The sequence below is a fragment of the Polypterus senegalus genome, chromosome 12 (genome assembly GCF_016835505.1).
Source record: "Polypterus senegalus isolate Bchr_013 chromosome 12, ASM1683550v1, whole genome shotgun sequence".
NCBI classification, from domain to species: Eukaryota; Metazoa; Chordata; class Cladistia; order Polypteriformes; family Polypteridae; genus Polypterus; species Polypterus senegalus.
In genome coordinates, this window is record NC_053165.1 from 151,433,555 (window position 1) to 151,450,408 (window position 16,854).

Sequence of the window (16,854 nt, forward strand, 5' to 3'; positions counted from 1 at the left end):
ATCTTTCAGGCAGGGACCATAAATGATCGCATCAGGCTGGGGTCACATGTGATTAGAATAGGTGTGCAGATATTAGACAGCCTAATCCCACAATGCATAAGTAATAGTTAAAAAAAAAAAAAAACATTTGCGTTGAACGACAAAATGTGAACGGCCGAAATACAGAAACAAAAATGCTCAGATATTTTTTTTTGGGCAACAATAAAAACAACAGACGGTGCTGAAATAAAAATTTATTTAACTTACAAAGATAAATCTGATGACGTCACAGTCAAATGTTCATTTGCACAAAGATTCAGTTCTCCCCTTATGAAATCCATTTTCTAGATAATCCGCACTTCACAGACAATAAAGGGAATAAACGTAAGAAATGACATGAAGTAACAAATAGAACACAGAGACGGATGTGACGAACTTTAAAACATGAATGTGCTAAAAATATTTAACCAAAAATAAGACTTTTAGCTGTTATGTTACAGGCAGACAAAGCAGAAAACCTCTAATTTTGTACAAAGTGTGATGGTAAATAAATAATTTATTAAAAGTATTTCAAAACTAATTTCTATTTGCCAAATAAAGCCAGACATTCATACAGTATTTTTTTTAAATAGTGTTTTTTATATGTAGGTATTTATATTGTTCTAGATTTCCCCAAGACTTGCATACAATGTTAAAACGCTGTGGAGAAATAATAAAAATAACACTAAAACATGTAGTGTCGTCGTGTTCATTGTCTATTAAACATACTTTACCCTCGTAAAGGCAATAATTATAAAAGAATGCCCTCCAAAAGAAAATCAATATCATGTGCAAAGTAACTATGAAACATTCTGCTTCAAATTGCGTGTCAACAATGGAATGTCATGTACTACTAAATAAAGAGAACATAAATTACATATACAGTATTTCACATCATTCAGAGTTTTGCGTTCTCACAATCACTTTTTTATACGTGTTTCAAAACAGCGTGATGATGCCACATAAAACAAACGGGACACTCCGACCACAATCTTCGTTTTTTTACTAGCAGGCAGGACAATGCTAGAAGTCATTTTTTTTTTTGTCATACTGTGTAAGCAGCAGAAACAGAAAGCAGATCCAACAAATCAGTTCACACCGTAAACCACTGACTCACCTTAGTAACAGTACAACATTGTTGGTAGTAGAAGCTAACAGTTCCAGCTTGTGGGCACAAAATTACAACATACACACATTTGAAAAATTCTGCTTTTACAAAGCACTACCAACAACCTGCAATTGCGCTGCTTTTACGAATATGATTCATGCATAGCTCTCTTATAGAATATACCTTAAAACAAATTTGGAAATAAACTATATCATTGGAACTCAGTTATAAATGGCTTTATCTCTTTTTGTTCCTGGGAAAATATTTGTTGGATGTTTACTAATCAGGAATAATCACAGCCAGCTAGCTAAATGCTAAAACGTCTCTCTCTTCTCCCCTCACTATAAGATGTCGAATATGCTAGCGGGTATGTTGTAGTGGTCAGGAAGAACTCTCATTTTCAGGGTTCCATCGGCTCCACATGTAAAGATGCGATTTCCAGGACACGTTTCGATTTTCATCACTCCAGCACCAATATTTCTGAATATAGACTGCTTGGCATGTTCATTGGAAAATGAATGCAGGAGTCCGTGTCCTGTTAACTTCCACACCTGTTGGAGGAAAAAAAAAAGGAGGCACAAACATGGCCATTAAAGACGCTTCAATACCAAATATCAGCTGATGCTGATCATCGATTTTGCATTCTTGAATTGGCCAATTCCAATACTGACTTTTTTTTTTTCTCTAGCCTTTAAAATTTTTCTTAACTAAGCTCTTGTATGATAGATGACAGAAGGATTTATGTTTTAAATTAAAATGTTCTCCTTGGTATTTTTACAGTTAAATTGCAGATCACAGGTTTAATAAAAATGTAAATTGTTCAATGACCATAACAAATACAATAAAGAAACAAAACTAAGTACATACTTCTAATTCTAAGAAAACATGCACACAACATATGTATCTATAATACCTGTGGCATAAAAGTAAAGAAAATATTTGTCATAATTACATGCCACAGTTCAAACACGTACAATAGACACATTTGGCTCTTAAACTAACAAGAGTATTGCTTAATAAGGAACCAGGGTGAGTTCATTGTAATTAAAAATGTAAGCAGCCTTATTTAACACAAGCTCACTCACTGTTCACACTCAGACAAGCAATGTCCACTTGAAATAAAGGACAAAATGAAAAACTCATTAAAGCTGCTTCCTCTTTGAATTTTTGATGAAGACAGGCCACTTTTTTCCAGTGTAACTGGACAACGTATGCATTTGTTGTTCCTCTCTGCACAAGACGACTTTTCAGATTTCTTTATCTGTTTATTACTCCACTTTCTTTACTGTAAAAAAACAATATTCTGGTTCATCTCTTTTCTAAAGTTTACCTGGCTGTTCTCTCCTTACACGATGTACCAGCTGCAAAACTACGCAGCACGCGCTTCCTCAAGTACTGTAATACTTTGTGTAAATGAACACTACAACTAAATTACTGTAAAACTTAGAAAAGCAGATGCACAAGAAAGAAAAATGCACACATTACTCCAGGTGAAATCTCACTAATGCTCTGGAAAGCTCAAACATAATCACCATCAACTTTCAACCCTTTAAGTTATAATAACCTAACATTCTTTTGGCCCTCTTAATGGCTTCTGTCCACTGCCTTTATGTAGATAGTAATGAGCCCACTGTGACTAGCAGGACCTTCTTATCAGGCCAAAGTTCAAGGTTTAGATCCTCCCCCAACTCCTCCCCCCACCACCGTGCAGTCAAATCTAACATTTTTGCTTCCTGCGTGCAATACCTTATATTTACTTACATTAAGTTTCTTTTGCCACAAATCTGCTCAAGACCATAGTCTGTCCAAGTTCCTCTGTAAAAATTCTAGGTTGGTGCCATTACACCTAGTTAGGCATCATCCGCAAACTTAACCAGCTTGTAGTTTATATTGCTATCCAGATTATTTATATAAGCACTGACCTCTGAGGGTCACCATTTTTAATAGCCCCAAATTCGGACAAGGTTCCCCTCACCGTATGTCTTTGCTTTCTGAATTTTAGCCCATTTTGCACCCATCTACAAATTACACCTTGGATTCTCACTTGTTTTAGTTTGATCACTCAACCATGTAGGTTACATTGTTTTTTTCCGACAATCAAGAAAAATAACATTATATGCACCTCTCTTAAAGTTGCTTCCTTTTAGAATTTCAGCTTATTAGTGATGCATGACTGCCTCCGTCTCACCTCATGTTGACAAATTATTAATACTCCTGTTCTTGGTATTGACAGCTCAATTGGCTCCTTAGTAATTCCATCCGTTCATTTAACTGTGATGCACATTAAGCTGACTGGTCTGTCTAGTTACCCTTTTTATATAACATGATAATATTTGCTATTTTCCAGTCCTTAGGAATTTCTCCAGTACAAAGTGTGCACAAAATATCCCTTATTCAGTTATAGTCGGTTACTGATTTCAACCCTGAATGTCCTCTACAGGTTGCTATCCACTGTGCAGCCAATAATCTTTTAGTATAACCTGTCTGTCTGTAAAGTCCTGAGGAGACTGGCCCAAGCACGTTTGCCCTGCCCTGGAGTAGATATCCACCCCAGAGTTATTGCATCAGCCAACTCCGAAGGAATGGCCGACTTGTGGCATCTCCTGTTAAGATGTCTACAGTTAATCGTTACAAGAGACTTCTCGAATAAGTTGTCTACAGTTAATCGTTACAAGAGACTTCTCGAATAAGTTGTCTACAGTTAATCGTTACAAGAGACTTCTCAAATAAATTCTCATCTTCAGCAGGATTCATCATATTTATTCCATTCCAGTCTCTGAAGCGTAATCACTGTGGGCATTCTGTCAATATAATATGGCTTCATTATCGTGTAAAAGTAATCCATCCATCCATTATCCAACCCGCTATATCCCAACTACAGGGTCACGGGGGTCTACTGGAGCCAATCCCAGCCAACACAGGGCGCAAGGCAGGAAACATCCCTGGGCAGGGCGCCAGCTCACTGCAGGTGTAAAAGTAATGTCTACGTATATATACTGTAATTGTTAAGCAATTATACTGTATGTTATTTCATAATCATTTATTATATTTTGTTCAGATAGTTGTATTTTTAAATCTATTATTTGTAGCTAGTAATACTTAAATATTACATTTTATGAATAGTATGTGAATTTCCCCTTGGGATTAATAAAGTATGTATGTATGTATCCATCTATCTATCCACTCATAATGTTGTTTAAACTGTTCCAATACTTTCAAGCTTGATTAATGACATTGCAATGTGTATAACATTTTAAGTAAAAAACAGCTTTATATTAATTATTAACTGATACCGTATAATACTGTTCATTGCAGTTTCCTCGGTATATTATTATCATACAGTATTTAGTTCAGTCATGTTCTTAGTTATTATTTGCATTTATTATGGTAGTTTTAAATGAATATTTCCCTTATTTTCTTCTGTTTTGTTGAAGGAAACCACACACAAACACATACATATTATTTATATAATCATCATCTAGCCTTGGTGTAATCAACTTCTTGAAGATATGAGTGGCATGGATTTGTATTTGAATAAATAATTATTTGGACGTCTTCTCTTTCTGACTTGTTGTCGGATAAACTGTGGCGGCTGCATTTTCTACAAAGAACTTCATCACAAGTCACAAGTTGAGTCTAATTCAACACCTCCGTAACAAAGTGACTTTCAAAAAATATGCGTCAAGGGTTTATATCTGCCCTCACTGACCTCCTTAAACTCTGTGATAAATGTCATTTAGTCCTGGTGATTTATTAGGTTTTTAGCCTATTAAATCTCAGCCACACTTCTCCCTTTACAAATTCCAAATCACTCGGTACATCTTTAAGTAGTCCAGGTTACTGGTCAGAGGTTATCCACTTCTTAACATGTAAAAACACCTGAACAATGCAAGTTTAGAGCATTCCCTGCTTCATTGGTTTTTATATTCTAACTAGCAATTTGGCGCGCCCTATGCTGCGCGTTGGATGACCACAGTTGAAGGACTCAATTGTAAGGACCTCTCGTCGGGTGTCTCATTGGCACGCTTTTGCCTCTTTCTTTCACGATCACGCCGTAATCTGTCTTCTCTCTCTGTAGGGGTTTCAGTTGCCTTTCGTTTCGGCATTGTTCCGTAAGGTCTCCTCCGTACAAGTGCACATGGGTAGCTGAAGACGGAAAGGCATAGTGGGCATAGTGAAACACACGAATTGGTGACCAGAGGAACCATCCGACTCAGACGCAGGGCTCGAAATACTCAAGTGCACATGTTATTTATAATTTAATTTTTTTTTTTATTTTTATGAACTTCCCCAAAAGAGTTGATCCCTGTAAATAGTTAATAGTATATGAACAATATAATCTGTTGTAGTACAGGCGTTAATTAGCGTCACACCTCATAACCTGCATACACCACGTGTTTGGCTGTAACGCCAGAAGCGCGGTGGACGCTGTAAGGGTAGGTTGTGGTTTCTGTTTCTTTCGTGATTTTTTTATTTCATTTTATTGATTATTTAATAGGCAGAGGGGAGAAGACGTTAATGTGACGCTCTGTGTATTTCTTTACTTTTGTTTTGAAAAGATTTTCGGGAACAGGAAAAATAAAAGCAAAGGGGAAAGAACGGAGGGGGATAAGCAGGAATTCTGAGAGGGGACGGACTGGGGCGGCTATCCAGCCAAAAGGAACGCGGACCCGGACACCGCACTGGGCTTTTATTATATAGATTGTTCCTTACTATTCCTGATACACCTTATCTCCTCCCTTTTTACTCCTACAAAACTGAAATAATCCTCTTTGGTTCATCTTTCACCTTATCTGTAGTATTCCTCTCTAACTGCCATTCAGCATCCCTGATATTACAATCTGCTTGAACAATTAACACAGAAATAAATAAACTGCCTCCTGTCAATACTAGACAGTAATTAATGCAGAAATGAATGTCATTCCAAAGGGTTCACACACTTTTATGCAGCTGTATTTAAAAAGCAAGGCTTTTGAAGAGGTTATTTTTATATATATGCTAGACAAATCATGTTTTTATCAATGGGTTTCCACTATAGTCAGTTTCTTTATCTTATTTAAGCCAAAACAAAATTACTAAACAGCACAATACCAAATATTCTTATAATATGGAAATTACACTATTTTTACTTTGGAATGCAAAAATGAAGTTTTATCTATAAAATAATGTCAGTGAATGACATTTCGCTTTGCATGTTATTAGATTAGATAAGCTTTACTAATCTGTTATTTCTTAAAACCTTAGACCAAGCCTGCCTTATGTTGCACAAGGCACTGATTAAGACTCAGTGGTACAGACTCAGGCACTGTTCTCTCTACTTCATGAATGTCTGAACAGTCTGTTCCTTTAATTTGATTACTTCATGTGGGAATTTCTGTCACCCACGCTGTTGCTTCAGTATGGCATTCTCGTTTTACTTTACCTCACAGTTCTTATCAAAGAACTAGCAGACACTAAGGATTTTCACAAACAACAAAGATAAAAGAAAATGTCCAAACACTACTTCATAGAGTTTGCTTTTGCGTGAGAGAGCCAATTCACATTTCTTTAAAGCAGTGTTTGAGGGCCTAGTGAGGCTTCTGACTTTCATTCTGACCCATACCAAATTAAAATGCCATTCACTGGAATTAGACTGCAGGCTGAAAGCTGCAACAAATAATATCCCCAAAACTCACTCTATTATTTAATATATCTTTGATTTATGGTGTGTCTACTATAATAAACAACATCACCAGCTGAGTTATGGAAAAAGTAAATTAAAATGCAGTATCAAATATACTGTCAGGCCTACACAATACCATTGGACTGAGCCCTGTTGTACCTAATGGCAAACAGGCTGAATCTCCATTAGCTGCATCTGGAATGACCGGATAGCCACAATGTTACGCTCACTCACAATTTATCCAGTTTAATTATTTATCTACCAACCTACTTCCCCAACAGAGCAATCACAAAAATGTAGCACTTACACACTGGAAGGTGTGAGAATGTAAGCCTAATTAATATGTGACTTGTAAAGTCTAAGGAGCTACACAAGGAGGGTAGGCACATTGCAATAGTAATAGACAAATAATTAAACGAGATAAATTAAGATTCATTTGCAAAATCACGCAGTCAATGCCTATGCGGGGGTTCAAACCCAGGGCTCAAGAGAAAGCAGCACCAACCACTTTGCTATCTACCACCTCGTTTCCAAAAAAAGTTGGGACAGGATGTAACATGCAAATAAAAATAGAATGTAGTGATTTGTAAATACTCTTATTACTAATTAATTTGATTGAAAACAGTATAGAGATAAGATATGTAAAATGTAAACTAATCAACTTCACTTATTTTACTAAATATGCACTCACACAAAGAGCTGACTGCAGCAGTGCACTTCCCACTGTGTCATATGACCTTTTCTTGTTGCACCATTCAATAATCACTTTGAAAAATAAGACGTTAATTGCGGCAATGTTAAAAGTGGGATTGTTTTATCCTTTTATTACTTGAGAGGACATCAGCTGCTCAGCAGTCCTAGGTCTCCATTGACGTATTTAGCACTTCATAATGCACCACACGTTTGTACTGCTGGCATGCCAGTCTAACAACAGCACTCTCTGATTGCAAAGCCACTTTTTAGCACACGCCGGATGTGGCTTGGTGTTATCTTTCTGAAGTAGTCCTTGAAAAAAACATTTCCTAGATAGCAGCATATGTTGCTCTAAAATATGTATGTAATGTGAATGGTACCCTTTGCCAATGTGCAAGTTTTCCATGCCATAGGCACTAACACCAGGACAAAAGCTGGCTTTAGAACTTCTTTGGCCCCAGAAAACACAGTATTCCAAAAACAAGGAGAAAGGTAGATTTGTCAGACCACGGCATGCATTTCCACTGTGCAACAGTCCATCTCAGTTAAGCTTTTGGCCAAAGACGTCACTGGCGATTCTGGATGCTGCCGATGTATGGTGTTTGTGCTTTGCTTTGTACAGTTATAGCTTGCATTTGTAGATGCTGCAATGAACAGTGTTTACCAAAGTGCTCCAGATCATATGTGGTTATATACATAACAGAAGATCACGATCACAGGCATTCAATATTGGCATAAATTTGTTATGATCTGCGATCTTGCCCTTTATGCAGACCAATTTCCTGGGATTCTTTAAATGTTTTAAGATGTTATGGACTGTATATGGTGAAATCCCTACATTTTCTGCAAACTTACATTGAAAAATGTTACTTCAAAACTGCTCAAATACTTACTCATGTAGTTTACTGCAAAGTGGAGAGCCTTGACCGATACACTACTGTGATATACTACTGCCTGTTAACTATTTACTGGTGGAAAGTTTTTGACACCTTAATGAAGCACCCATCTCAACCTTTATGGAATGTGTTGCCGGAAGTCCACATGACCATTATCATAAAGTTCTTCCGTGTGAAGCCTGAAAACCACGAGGACTGATTGAGGTCATTTATGTTAGGTAGAATGCCTAGAGGGGGCTGGGTGGCCTCGTGGCTTCGGAACCCCTGCAGATTTTATTTTTTTTTTTCTCCAGCTGTCTGCAATTATTTTTGTTTTTTCTGTTCTCCCTACGGAAGCCGAGAGAGGACGTGCAATATCGTTATTTTTTAAAATTGTTTCCTCGAGACAGCGGACAAATTTTATTGAGATCTCGAGAAAACAAAAGATCTTGTTTTCTTGAACTTATGAAATGATTGTATCTAATGTTTAACATTTAGCTTATTGAAGGCACGTCCTGCTTGAAATGGCAGAACAGCAGAACTGTATTGATCAGCGCGTCACATTATTGTTCAATCAAGGGGTGACGCAGGCTGAAATGTTTGATGTTTATGCCTTAGTTTAGAAAACAATAACCTTCGAATCCTTCATTTAAGAAGACAGTTAGCAAGGCTTCAGCTGTACAGGCGTTGAAATGTAAGCGAGCCCGATGCCAGGAGCAAAGGTTAAGTTACATCGAGATCGTGATAAAATTATTCTGCTATCTCGAGAAAAAGTTCATTTTCTCGAGATCTCGATAAAATGAGTCTGTTATCTTATGGGGACAATTTAAAACAAGATATTGCACGTTCTCTCTCGGATTCCGTACCTCCCTGGCCATCGGACCTGACTTTTGTTCTATGTTAAATAGTATTGCCTAATTTTATTTAATTTTTTTAATATATTTTGCCTTTTTTCTCTTTCTTCATCCTGTAAAGCACTTTGAGCTATATCATTGCATGAAAATGTGCTATATAAATAAATATTGTTGTTTTTGTTGTTGTGTTGGAGGCATATAATTAGATTATATTTACAAATGTATTTTAAGTTTATGTGATAAAACATTATATATCTCATCTTTGTACTCTTTTGAATTAACTATTAAATAAGACCATTTCCAAAACCCCATTTTCTGTTTTGTATTTGCATTTTATACAAGTTGTCCCAAGTTTTTTTTTTTTTGGAAATGGAGTTTATAGCAAAAGAACACTGACGTAGTATTATTCTTGTGTTGCTTTTACCTTCACATTTCCTTCTGCAGAACCTGTGACAAAATAATCCTCCATAGCATCCATTGCAAGGGCTTTGATGGCCGAGTCATGAGCTTGGAAGGTATGAAGCAGTTGTCTCTGCCTTATGTCAAAGATGCAGATGAAGCCTTTCCTTCCTCCTGATATGATGAGTTGCTGCTTAGGTGCATACTGCAGCACAGTGGCGCCATTCTCATGGCAGGGAAAGGCTATTGAAAACAGCAGAAAAATCGCAGTAAGTCATCCTTTCAAAACAAAAAAAAATGATTTCCATAGCAATATTACCATTTTGGTGAAAAGCATTCTGCAATTAGCTAATGTATACTAAGAATGCAAATATTTATTTTAAACTTAAACGTGAAAGAAAACAAACCAAACCAAATTTTATCCGCCACATACAGTTATACACAGTACAATATGTAGTGAACTGCTTAGCTGCTAAACTCTAAGACTGTATTAGGAAAAGAATATACTGTAAATAAAATAAATAAAAAATACATAACTCTATAAATATCAATATATGCAACAATAGTATTGTGTAATATATTAATATTGTAAATATATATACAGTATAGATGAATATCAAAATAATATAAGCATACACACACGACACAAAAGAATCTGGAAAATTAAACATATGTCACGTGAAAAAGGGTGGAAGTGTACAAAGGATAACGTCTTCAGCGTGTTGAGCCTTTATACTTCATAATACGGCATCAGTGTGTCGAGTGTAGCTCTAAGCACTGTCCTCATTTAGAATGCAGATGGTCGGTGGTCCATCTGAACGGCTCTGCAGACAGCGGTAGCATTTTTCGGAAAGTAGCACAGAGAAGAGGCTGCTGTTAGAATGGCTGGGCTGGTATCTCTGATAATTGTCTTTGCTCTGGTCTGACGTCGCTTGGTATAGAAGTCCTGGAAGCTGCAGAGTGCACACCCAATGACGTGCACAGCTGTCTGTTCCACTCTGATCAGGGCCTTGTGGTCTTGTTGTGTGCCATTTCCAAACCAGGAGGTAATACTTCCTGTTGGGACACTTTCCATGATGTGTTTCTGGGAGCGGCCTAACATCTCTGAGGTATCTGACGTGGTAAAAACATTGTCATGTCTTCTTCACCTTGGCGTCAATGTGTTTGGACCAGGCCAGGTCCACATTCGCCTCCTGAGTGCTGTTAATACTAGTGGAGGTGGTAGCGCCTTTGCTGTTTTCTCCCAAAATCCACAGTCCAAAATTTGTCTTGCTGACGTTCAAGAGAAGCCTGTTTATTGTTGTTAGCAAGCTTGACAATAATGTTAGAGCCATGAGTAAGTAATAAGATGTTAAGATTAAGAAAAATTTAAAAGCCTTTGCTTTTCTGTGTGTTTCTGTTCAGTTTTATTGCCACTGTTATTTTTGGGTTACATCGGATTACTGATCTTCTATTTGTCAAAACCAAGGTTGGTGTGTAAAAGGGCACCTGGCTATAAAAACTGCTGTAATATCCATAAAGCACAGCAAGGGAACCGGCAATCTATTGTAAACTTAAGAGAAACAGAGGGAGAGATCTCTTTTTAAACATTATGATTCTTCTATTCCACTGAGAATCTTCATTAGGTGTCTATCAGTCAGAGAATGTACTTGGTGCACAAATGCTTAAATTAGACAAGTTCAGTTAGGGAAGCAATGACTGTTTCTCCAAATCCAAATGCAAATGAATTAGATTCTCATCTTGTGAAAAGCGACCACAGGCATCAGCAAAAATTACTATGCAGAGGTTACTGACACTGCCCGTCCTAAAACGACTATGCTATTTTTTTTCCAATTCAAGATGACTCAGTCCTCTGCATGCTATTTTTCAGCAGATATTATGATGATATCTGGATCATTGGGCAAACGTCAATAACCTTATATTGAACTTATAATGTAATTTCAATATCATTCACTCTGTCAATGATACTGAAATTACATTATAAGTTCATATATTTTATAACAAGAAAATAAATCAGTGAAAGACTAAATAATAATAATAATAATAATTAGAAGAAGAAGAAGAAGAAGAAGAATACACTCACCATGTACTAAACTGTTGTTTGGTGAAATCAGTGTATCCCATAAACATACATTTCTATAAATGAAAAACAAGTTACAACATAAACATATATTCTAGTTCGATCAAAAATATTCACTTGTACATACATATTTACAATTTTTATAACCACTTAAGTACTACATTTTTATATAAGCATGTAATTAATAAAATCCATACCTGTTGTCATTGGATTGGCCAGCTGTAGCTATAAGGCTTGAGGATGTAATGAATCCAAAATCACTGGTTGCTTTACTGTGGCACTGCCAGCTCTAAATTAAAATAATGATAAGTAATCAGTCTTTCTCATTACACAGCAATTCCTGTACATATTCTAAGGTCACATACCTAGAGAGACAGACTTTAGGCCATACAGTGACAGGAACACAATACCCCCTTGCTTCAGAGACTCACTTTCACTTCTTGATCTTTAATCATAAAGTTATGTCTGTTACGTTATTATCTACAGTACAATACAGAGGGCCAATGGTCTGTCTGGAAAACTACTCATGCTTTGAGGTCATCAGCACATTTTAAAGCCTAAATATGTAAACCACACGACAAAAGGCAGCACAGTCAATCATAGCATTTGTCAAATAATGTGGATGACAAATATCTGACAGCATTTATCAATAGTGGGACAGACACACGCAGCTAAGGGTGCTGTACTTTTAATCTGCAGAGGTCTGGGGAGGATGGGATCATCTACTCTGGATTTCTTCCCACATCGCAAACAAATGCTCATTAGGTTAAATGGCTTGATGCGAGTAAATGTGTTTGGGGGACTGTGCCTCACATGCTGCTGGGTCGTGCACTGGTTCTCTGTGACCTTGACCCGTAGAAGATGATTAGAACACAGATGATCCCATATGTCCTCATGACTCTGCTCATGATAAAGCAGGTTTAGACAATGCAAGGAGGATCCCTTTTGTACAAAGACTGCATTTCAACAAATAAAGTACAATTCACTGTTGTGCAGCATATTTTGGGACAGAAAGAAAGCTTCATTCTGCTGATACTGGGCATTGGTCTATGCATTTCACGTGGAAATGGATTACCTTAAATATGAAGTAACTCCTGTGCCCTTGTGTTAATAGGAAATCAATTTCAGCCTTTTGACCGGCTTTCACTTCCAAAAGGAATAGAATTTTAAACTCCAAAACATAATAACAAGGCACTATGTCTCTGAGGCTCCTTCACACCAATGGAAATTTGCCTTTACAATGCCTTACTATGGCAGCTCGCTTTACCTTTAGCCAAGGCAGAAGTTTTCATTTTCTTTCTGTTTAGTTATTCAGGTGAAAACTGACAGGGTGTTTTTTGCCATAGTATAATAATATAAATTTATTGAGCTTCTAAAAAAAAAAAAGAACTCTCCCAGGAATAAGCAAACTGCTACCTATCAATCTGTCTATGTAAAAAGTCAAAAATGAAAACTTTATATTTTATTTATTTTCTCTGTTAGATGACTGCATTGACTGAGTAAGAAAACAAAAAAAAGTTTTATCTTTTAGCAATCATCCCAATACTGCACTAATTAGATTCAAAATAATGGGGTGGCACAGTGAGGCAGGGGTTAACAATGCTGCCTGAATGCACTGGAGTTAACACTGTCTCTCCAAAGTCAGGGTCCTTTTTTGTGCATTATCCTACAGATACCCCAGGGTTTCCTCCCACATCTCTGAGATGCATGTTAGGGTAACCAGGGATTTTAAATTGGGCCCATAAAAGTGAATGCGCCCTTTAATATACTGGCATCTAAACTATGGAAGCCTGCAGGGAGAGTAGATTTCATTCTCCACAATTGCATTAAGCTTGTTCAGAAGATGGATGTGTAGTTAGATTAGTCACTGATGCAGTTCTCCGTCACCAATGACAACTATCACCATCATCTTGTTTCTGTCTAGTCTCATATATAGCTTAAAAGTCTGGCTAAAGAATGACACTTAAATGGTGACTTGTTAATTCATATTTCTTAATCACAATTTCTAGAATCTTTTTTTGGTGCTGCTTAAATAAAATTATTGGACATTGTTTTTTCCAACCCTGTACCATGTTTGTCCATATCAGCATCTGGCGCCTTTTCATCACAAAGTAATATAGAACACCCCACTCCTGGCAACAAAGGTGGAGTGGTGGCTCTGAGGCTAGGGATCTGCACTGGCAATCGGAAGGTTGCCGGTTCGAATCCCGTAAATGCCAAAAGGGACTCTGCTCTGTTGGGCCCTTGAGCAAGGCCTTTAACCTGCAATTGCTGGGCGCTTTGAGTAGTGAGAAAAGCGGTATATAAATGCAAAGAATCATTATTATTATTAAACACAAACTTTAAATAGACCCTGCACATCTTGTGGGTTATGTCCTGCGGTGGACTGCCATACCATTCAGTTTTGTTTCCAGGGTTAACAGTGCAGGTGAGGGCCCAGTCCATCACAGTGCCCACTCTTAGGACTCACATATTAGATTAACCTGCCTATTTTTAAAAGAAGCTGAAGGAAAAATCCACACATGTACAGGTAGAATGCTCAAATACCACAGAGAAAAGGACTAGACTAAACCCAGGATGCTGAATGTGTAAAGTAAAAGCATAGGAAACTGTACTACCCACATTGCCCAGTTTGCCTTTAATGTATGTAATGTTTTCTGTAGCTATTCATTCATTTTCTGAAGTTGCTTATTTCATTACTGGATCACTGGGGAGTTGAAATCTGTTCCAGTGACACTGAACGCAATCAACCTTGACCCAGACTACTCGTTCATTTATGTATACACACACTCGCTGATAACAGGCCTGTCTACAGTTCTAGTCAAACTTAACTGCACATCCACAAAAAAGGGTACGAAATCTACCATGACGCCAGTTTGGTACTCAATGTTTCTGCCCCAGAGTTCCAAGGGTGATTTTGTTCAAATCCTGGTGACATCACTCCATATATCTACTAGAGATTTCTCACAAATTCCAAAGACATTCATGTTATATTACTTAGGTGTGTGTGTGTGTGTGCTCTCCAACTGAACTGCATACAATATACAGCTGCATTGATCTGTGTGACCAGTGCTGCACCCATTGCCCAGTAAACTGGGTTAAGTAAAATGAATTAGGAGCCAATGAAAACAATCAAATTTGAGCAGGTTAGTCTCACTTACACTACAAGGTCTGTAGCTAGCCCAGTAAACTTAGACTATAGAGCACTTTTCTATAACTTCCACAGCGTATTCACTTCTACTTACACCAACAGGCATGCCATATATTTGCAAGCATGCTTTGTTTTATTTACAATTGTTTAGTTAATACAATCTTAAGACTATGAAAACAAATTTAAGTGTAAAAATTTCAGGCTTACAGATGGTACCTAAGTAGATGATTATCATTAATTTCAAAGTGCGTAAGTTTGATTTATTTTAAACGAGGACTCTGAAAAACAAAAAGTACTCATACATATGATACAGTACACTATAGGTAGGCCAAGAGTACCAAGCTTCAAGTGAATCAATGTAAACTACAACATATAAGAAAAAGAGGAAAAAAAAAAAAACAACACACAATATTCAACTAACAGCAATAGCTAAAAAAAAGTTTACAAGTTTAAAAAACTATTTATTTGAAAATGAATAGAAACAGAACTGTACTACACAGTATCACATTAAACTAGTTTGAGTAACACATATTGGCTGGCAATTCTATGGAATCATTTATACAAATTATAACTTTTAAGTTGCTTGGCCATAGTAATACCATTGCTAATTAGGGAAGTGGTAACTAGAGCTGGGTTTCATATGTGTTTAGTCCACTAATTTATAACTGCTGTGCTCAAATTATCTTCCCTTTAGATTATTTTTGACCGGAAAACCTATAAGTCTTGAGCTTTGACCAAAAAAGAATAAATATAAAAAGTATTCACAGCGCATCACTTTTTCCACATTTTTTATGTTACAGCCTTATTCCAAAATGGATTAAATTCATTTTTTTTCCTCAGAATTCTACACACAACACCCAATAATGACAACATGAAAAAAGGTTTACTTGAGGTTTTTGCTAATTTATTAAAAATAAAAAAATTGAAATCAGATGTACATAAGTGTTCACAGCCTTTGCCATTAAGCTCAAAATTGAGCTCCGGTTCATCCTGTTTCTCCTGATCATCCTCGAGATGTTTCTGCAGCTTCATTGGAGTCCACCTGTGGTAAATTCAGTTGATGTGACATGATTTGGAAAGGCACACACCTGTCTATAGAAGGTCCCACAGTTGACAGTTCATGTCAGAGCACAAACCAAGCATGAAGTCAAAGGAATTGTCTGTAGACCTCCAAGACAGGATTGTCTCAAGGCACAAATCTGGGGAAGGTTACAGAAAAATGTCTGCTGCTTTGAAGGTCCCAATGAGCACAGTGGCCTCCATCATCCGTAAGTGGAAGAAGTTTGAAACCACCAGGACTCTTCCTAGAGTTGGCCGACCATCTAAACTGAGCGATCAGGAGAGAAGGGCCTTAGTCAGGGAGGTGACCAAGAACCCGATGGTCACTTTGTCAGAGCTCCAGAGGTCCTCTGTGGAGAGAGGAGAATCTTCCAGAAGGACAACCATCTCTGCAGCAATCCACCAGGCCTGTATGGTAGAGTGGCCAGACGGAAGCCATTTCTTAGTAAAAGGCACATGGTACCCCACCTGGAGTTTGTCAAAAGGCACCTGAAGGACTCTCAGACCATGAGAAACAAAATTCTCTGGTCTGATGAGACAAAGATTGAACTCTTTGGTGTGAATGCCAGGCGTCACGTTTGGAGGAAACCAGGCACCGCTCATCACCAGGCCAATACCATCCCTACAGTGAAGCATGGTGGTGGCAGCATCATGCTGTGGGGATGTTCTTCAGTGGCAGGAACTGGGAGATAGTCAGGATAAAGGGAAAGATGACTGAAGCAATGTACAGAGACATCCTGGATGAAAACCTGCTCCAGAGCGCTCTTGACCTCAGACTGGGGCGATGGTTCATCTTTCAGCAGGACAACGACCCTAAGCACACAGCCAAGATATCAAAGGAGTGACTTCAGGACAACTCTGTGAATGTCCTTGAGTGGCCCAGCCAGTGCCCAGACTTGAATCCGATTGAACATCTCTGGAGAGATCTTAAAATGGCTGTGCACTGACGCTTCCC

At 37.6% G+C, this 16,854-nt stretch overlaps 1 protein-coding gene across 4 annotated transcripts in view; it reads right to left on the reverse strand.

Moving 5' to 3' along the window:
* Positions 1 to 217: 217 nt before the first annotated feature.
* dmxl2 (Dmx-like 2) overlaps positions 218 to 16,854 on the reverse strand; it is a 142,611-nt gene continuing 125,974 nt past the window's right edge. For all 4 annotated transcript variants that reach the window (XM_039770331.1, XM_039770328.1, XM_039770329.1 and 1 more), the window contains 4 exons: positions 11,887 to 11,978; positions 11,693 to 11,745; positions 9,635 to 9,852; positions 218 to 1,677 (listed from right to left, as the gene is read on the reverse strand). In XM_039770331.1, coding sequence (XP_039626265.1) covers positions 1,468 to 1,677; positions 9,635 to 9,852; positions 11,693 to 11,745; positions 11,887 to 11,978 — 573 coding nt within the window. In that variant the 3' untranslated portion in view covers positions 218 to 1,467. The remainder of the gene's footprint in view (positions 1,678 to 9,634; positions 9,853 to 11,692; positions 11,746 to 11,886; positions 11,979 to 16,854) is intronic.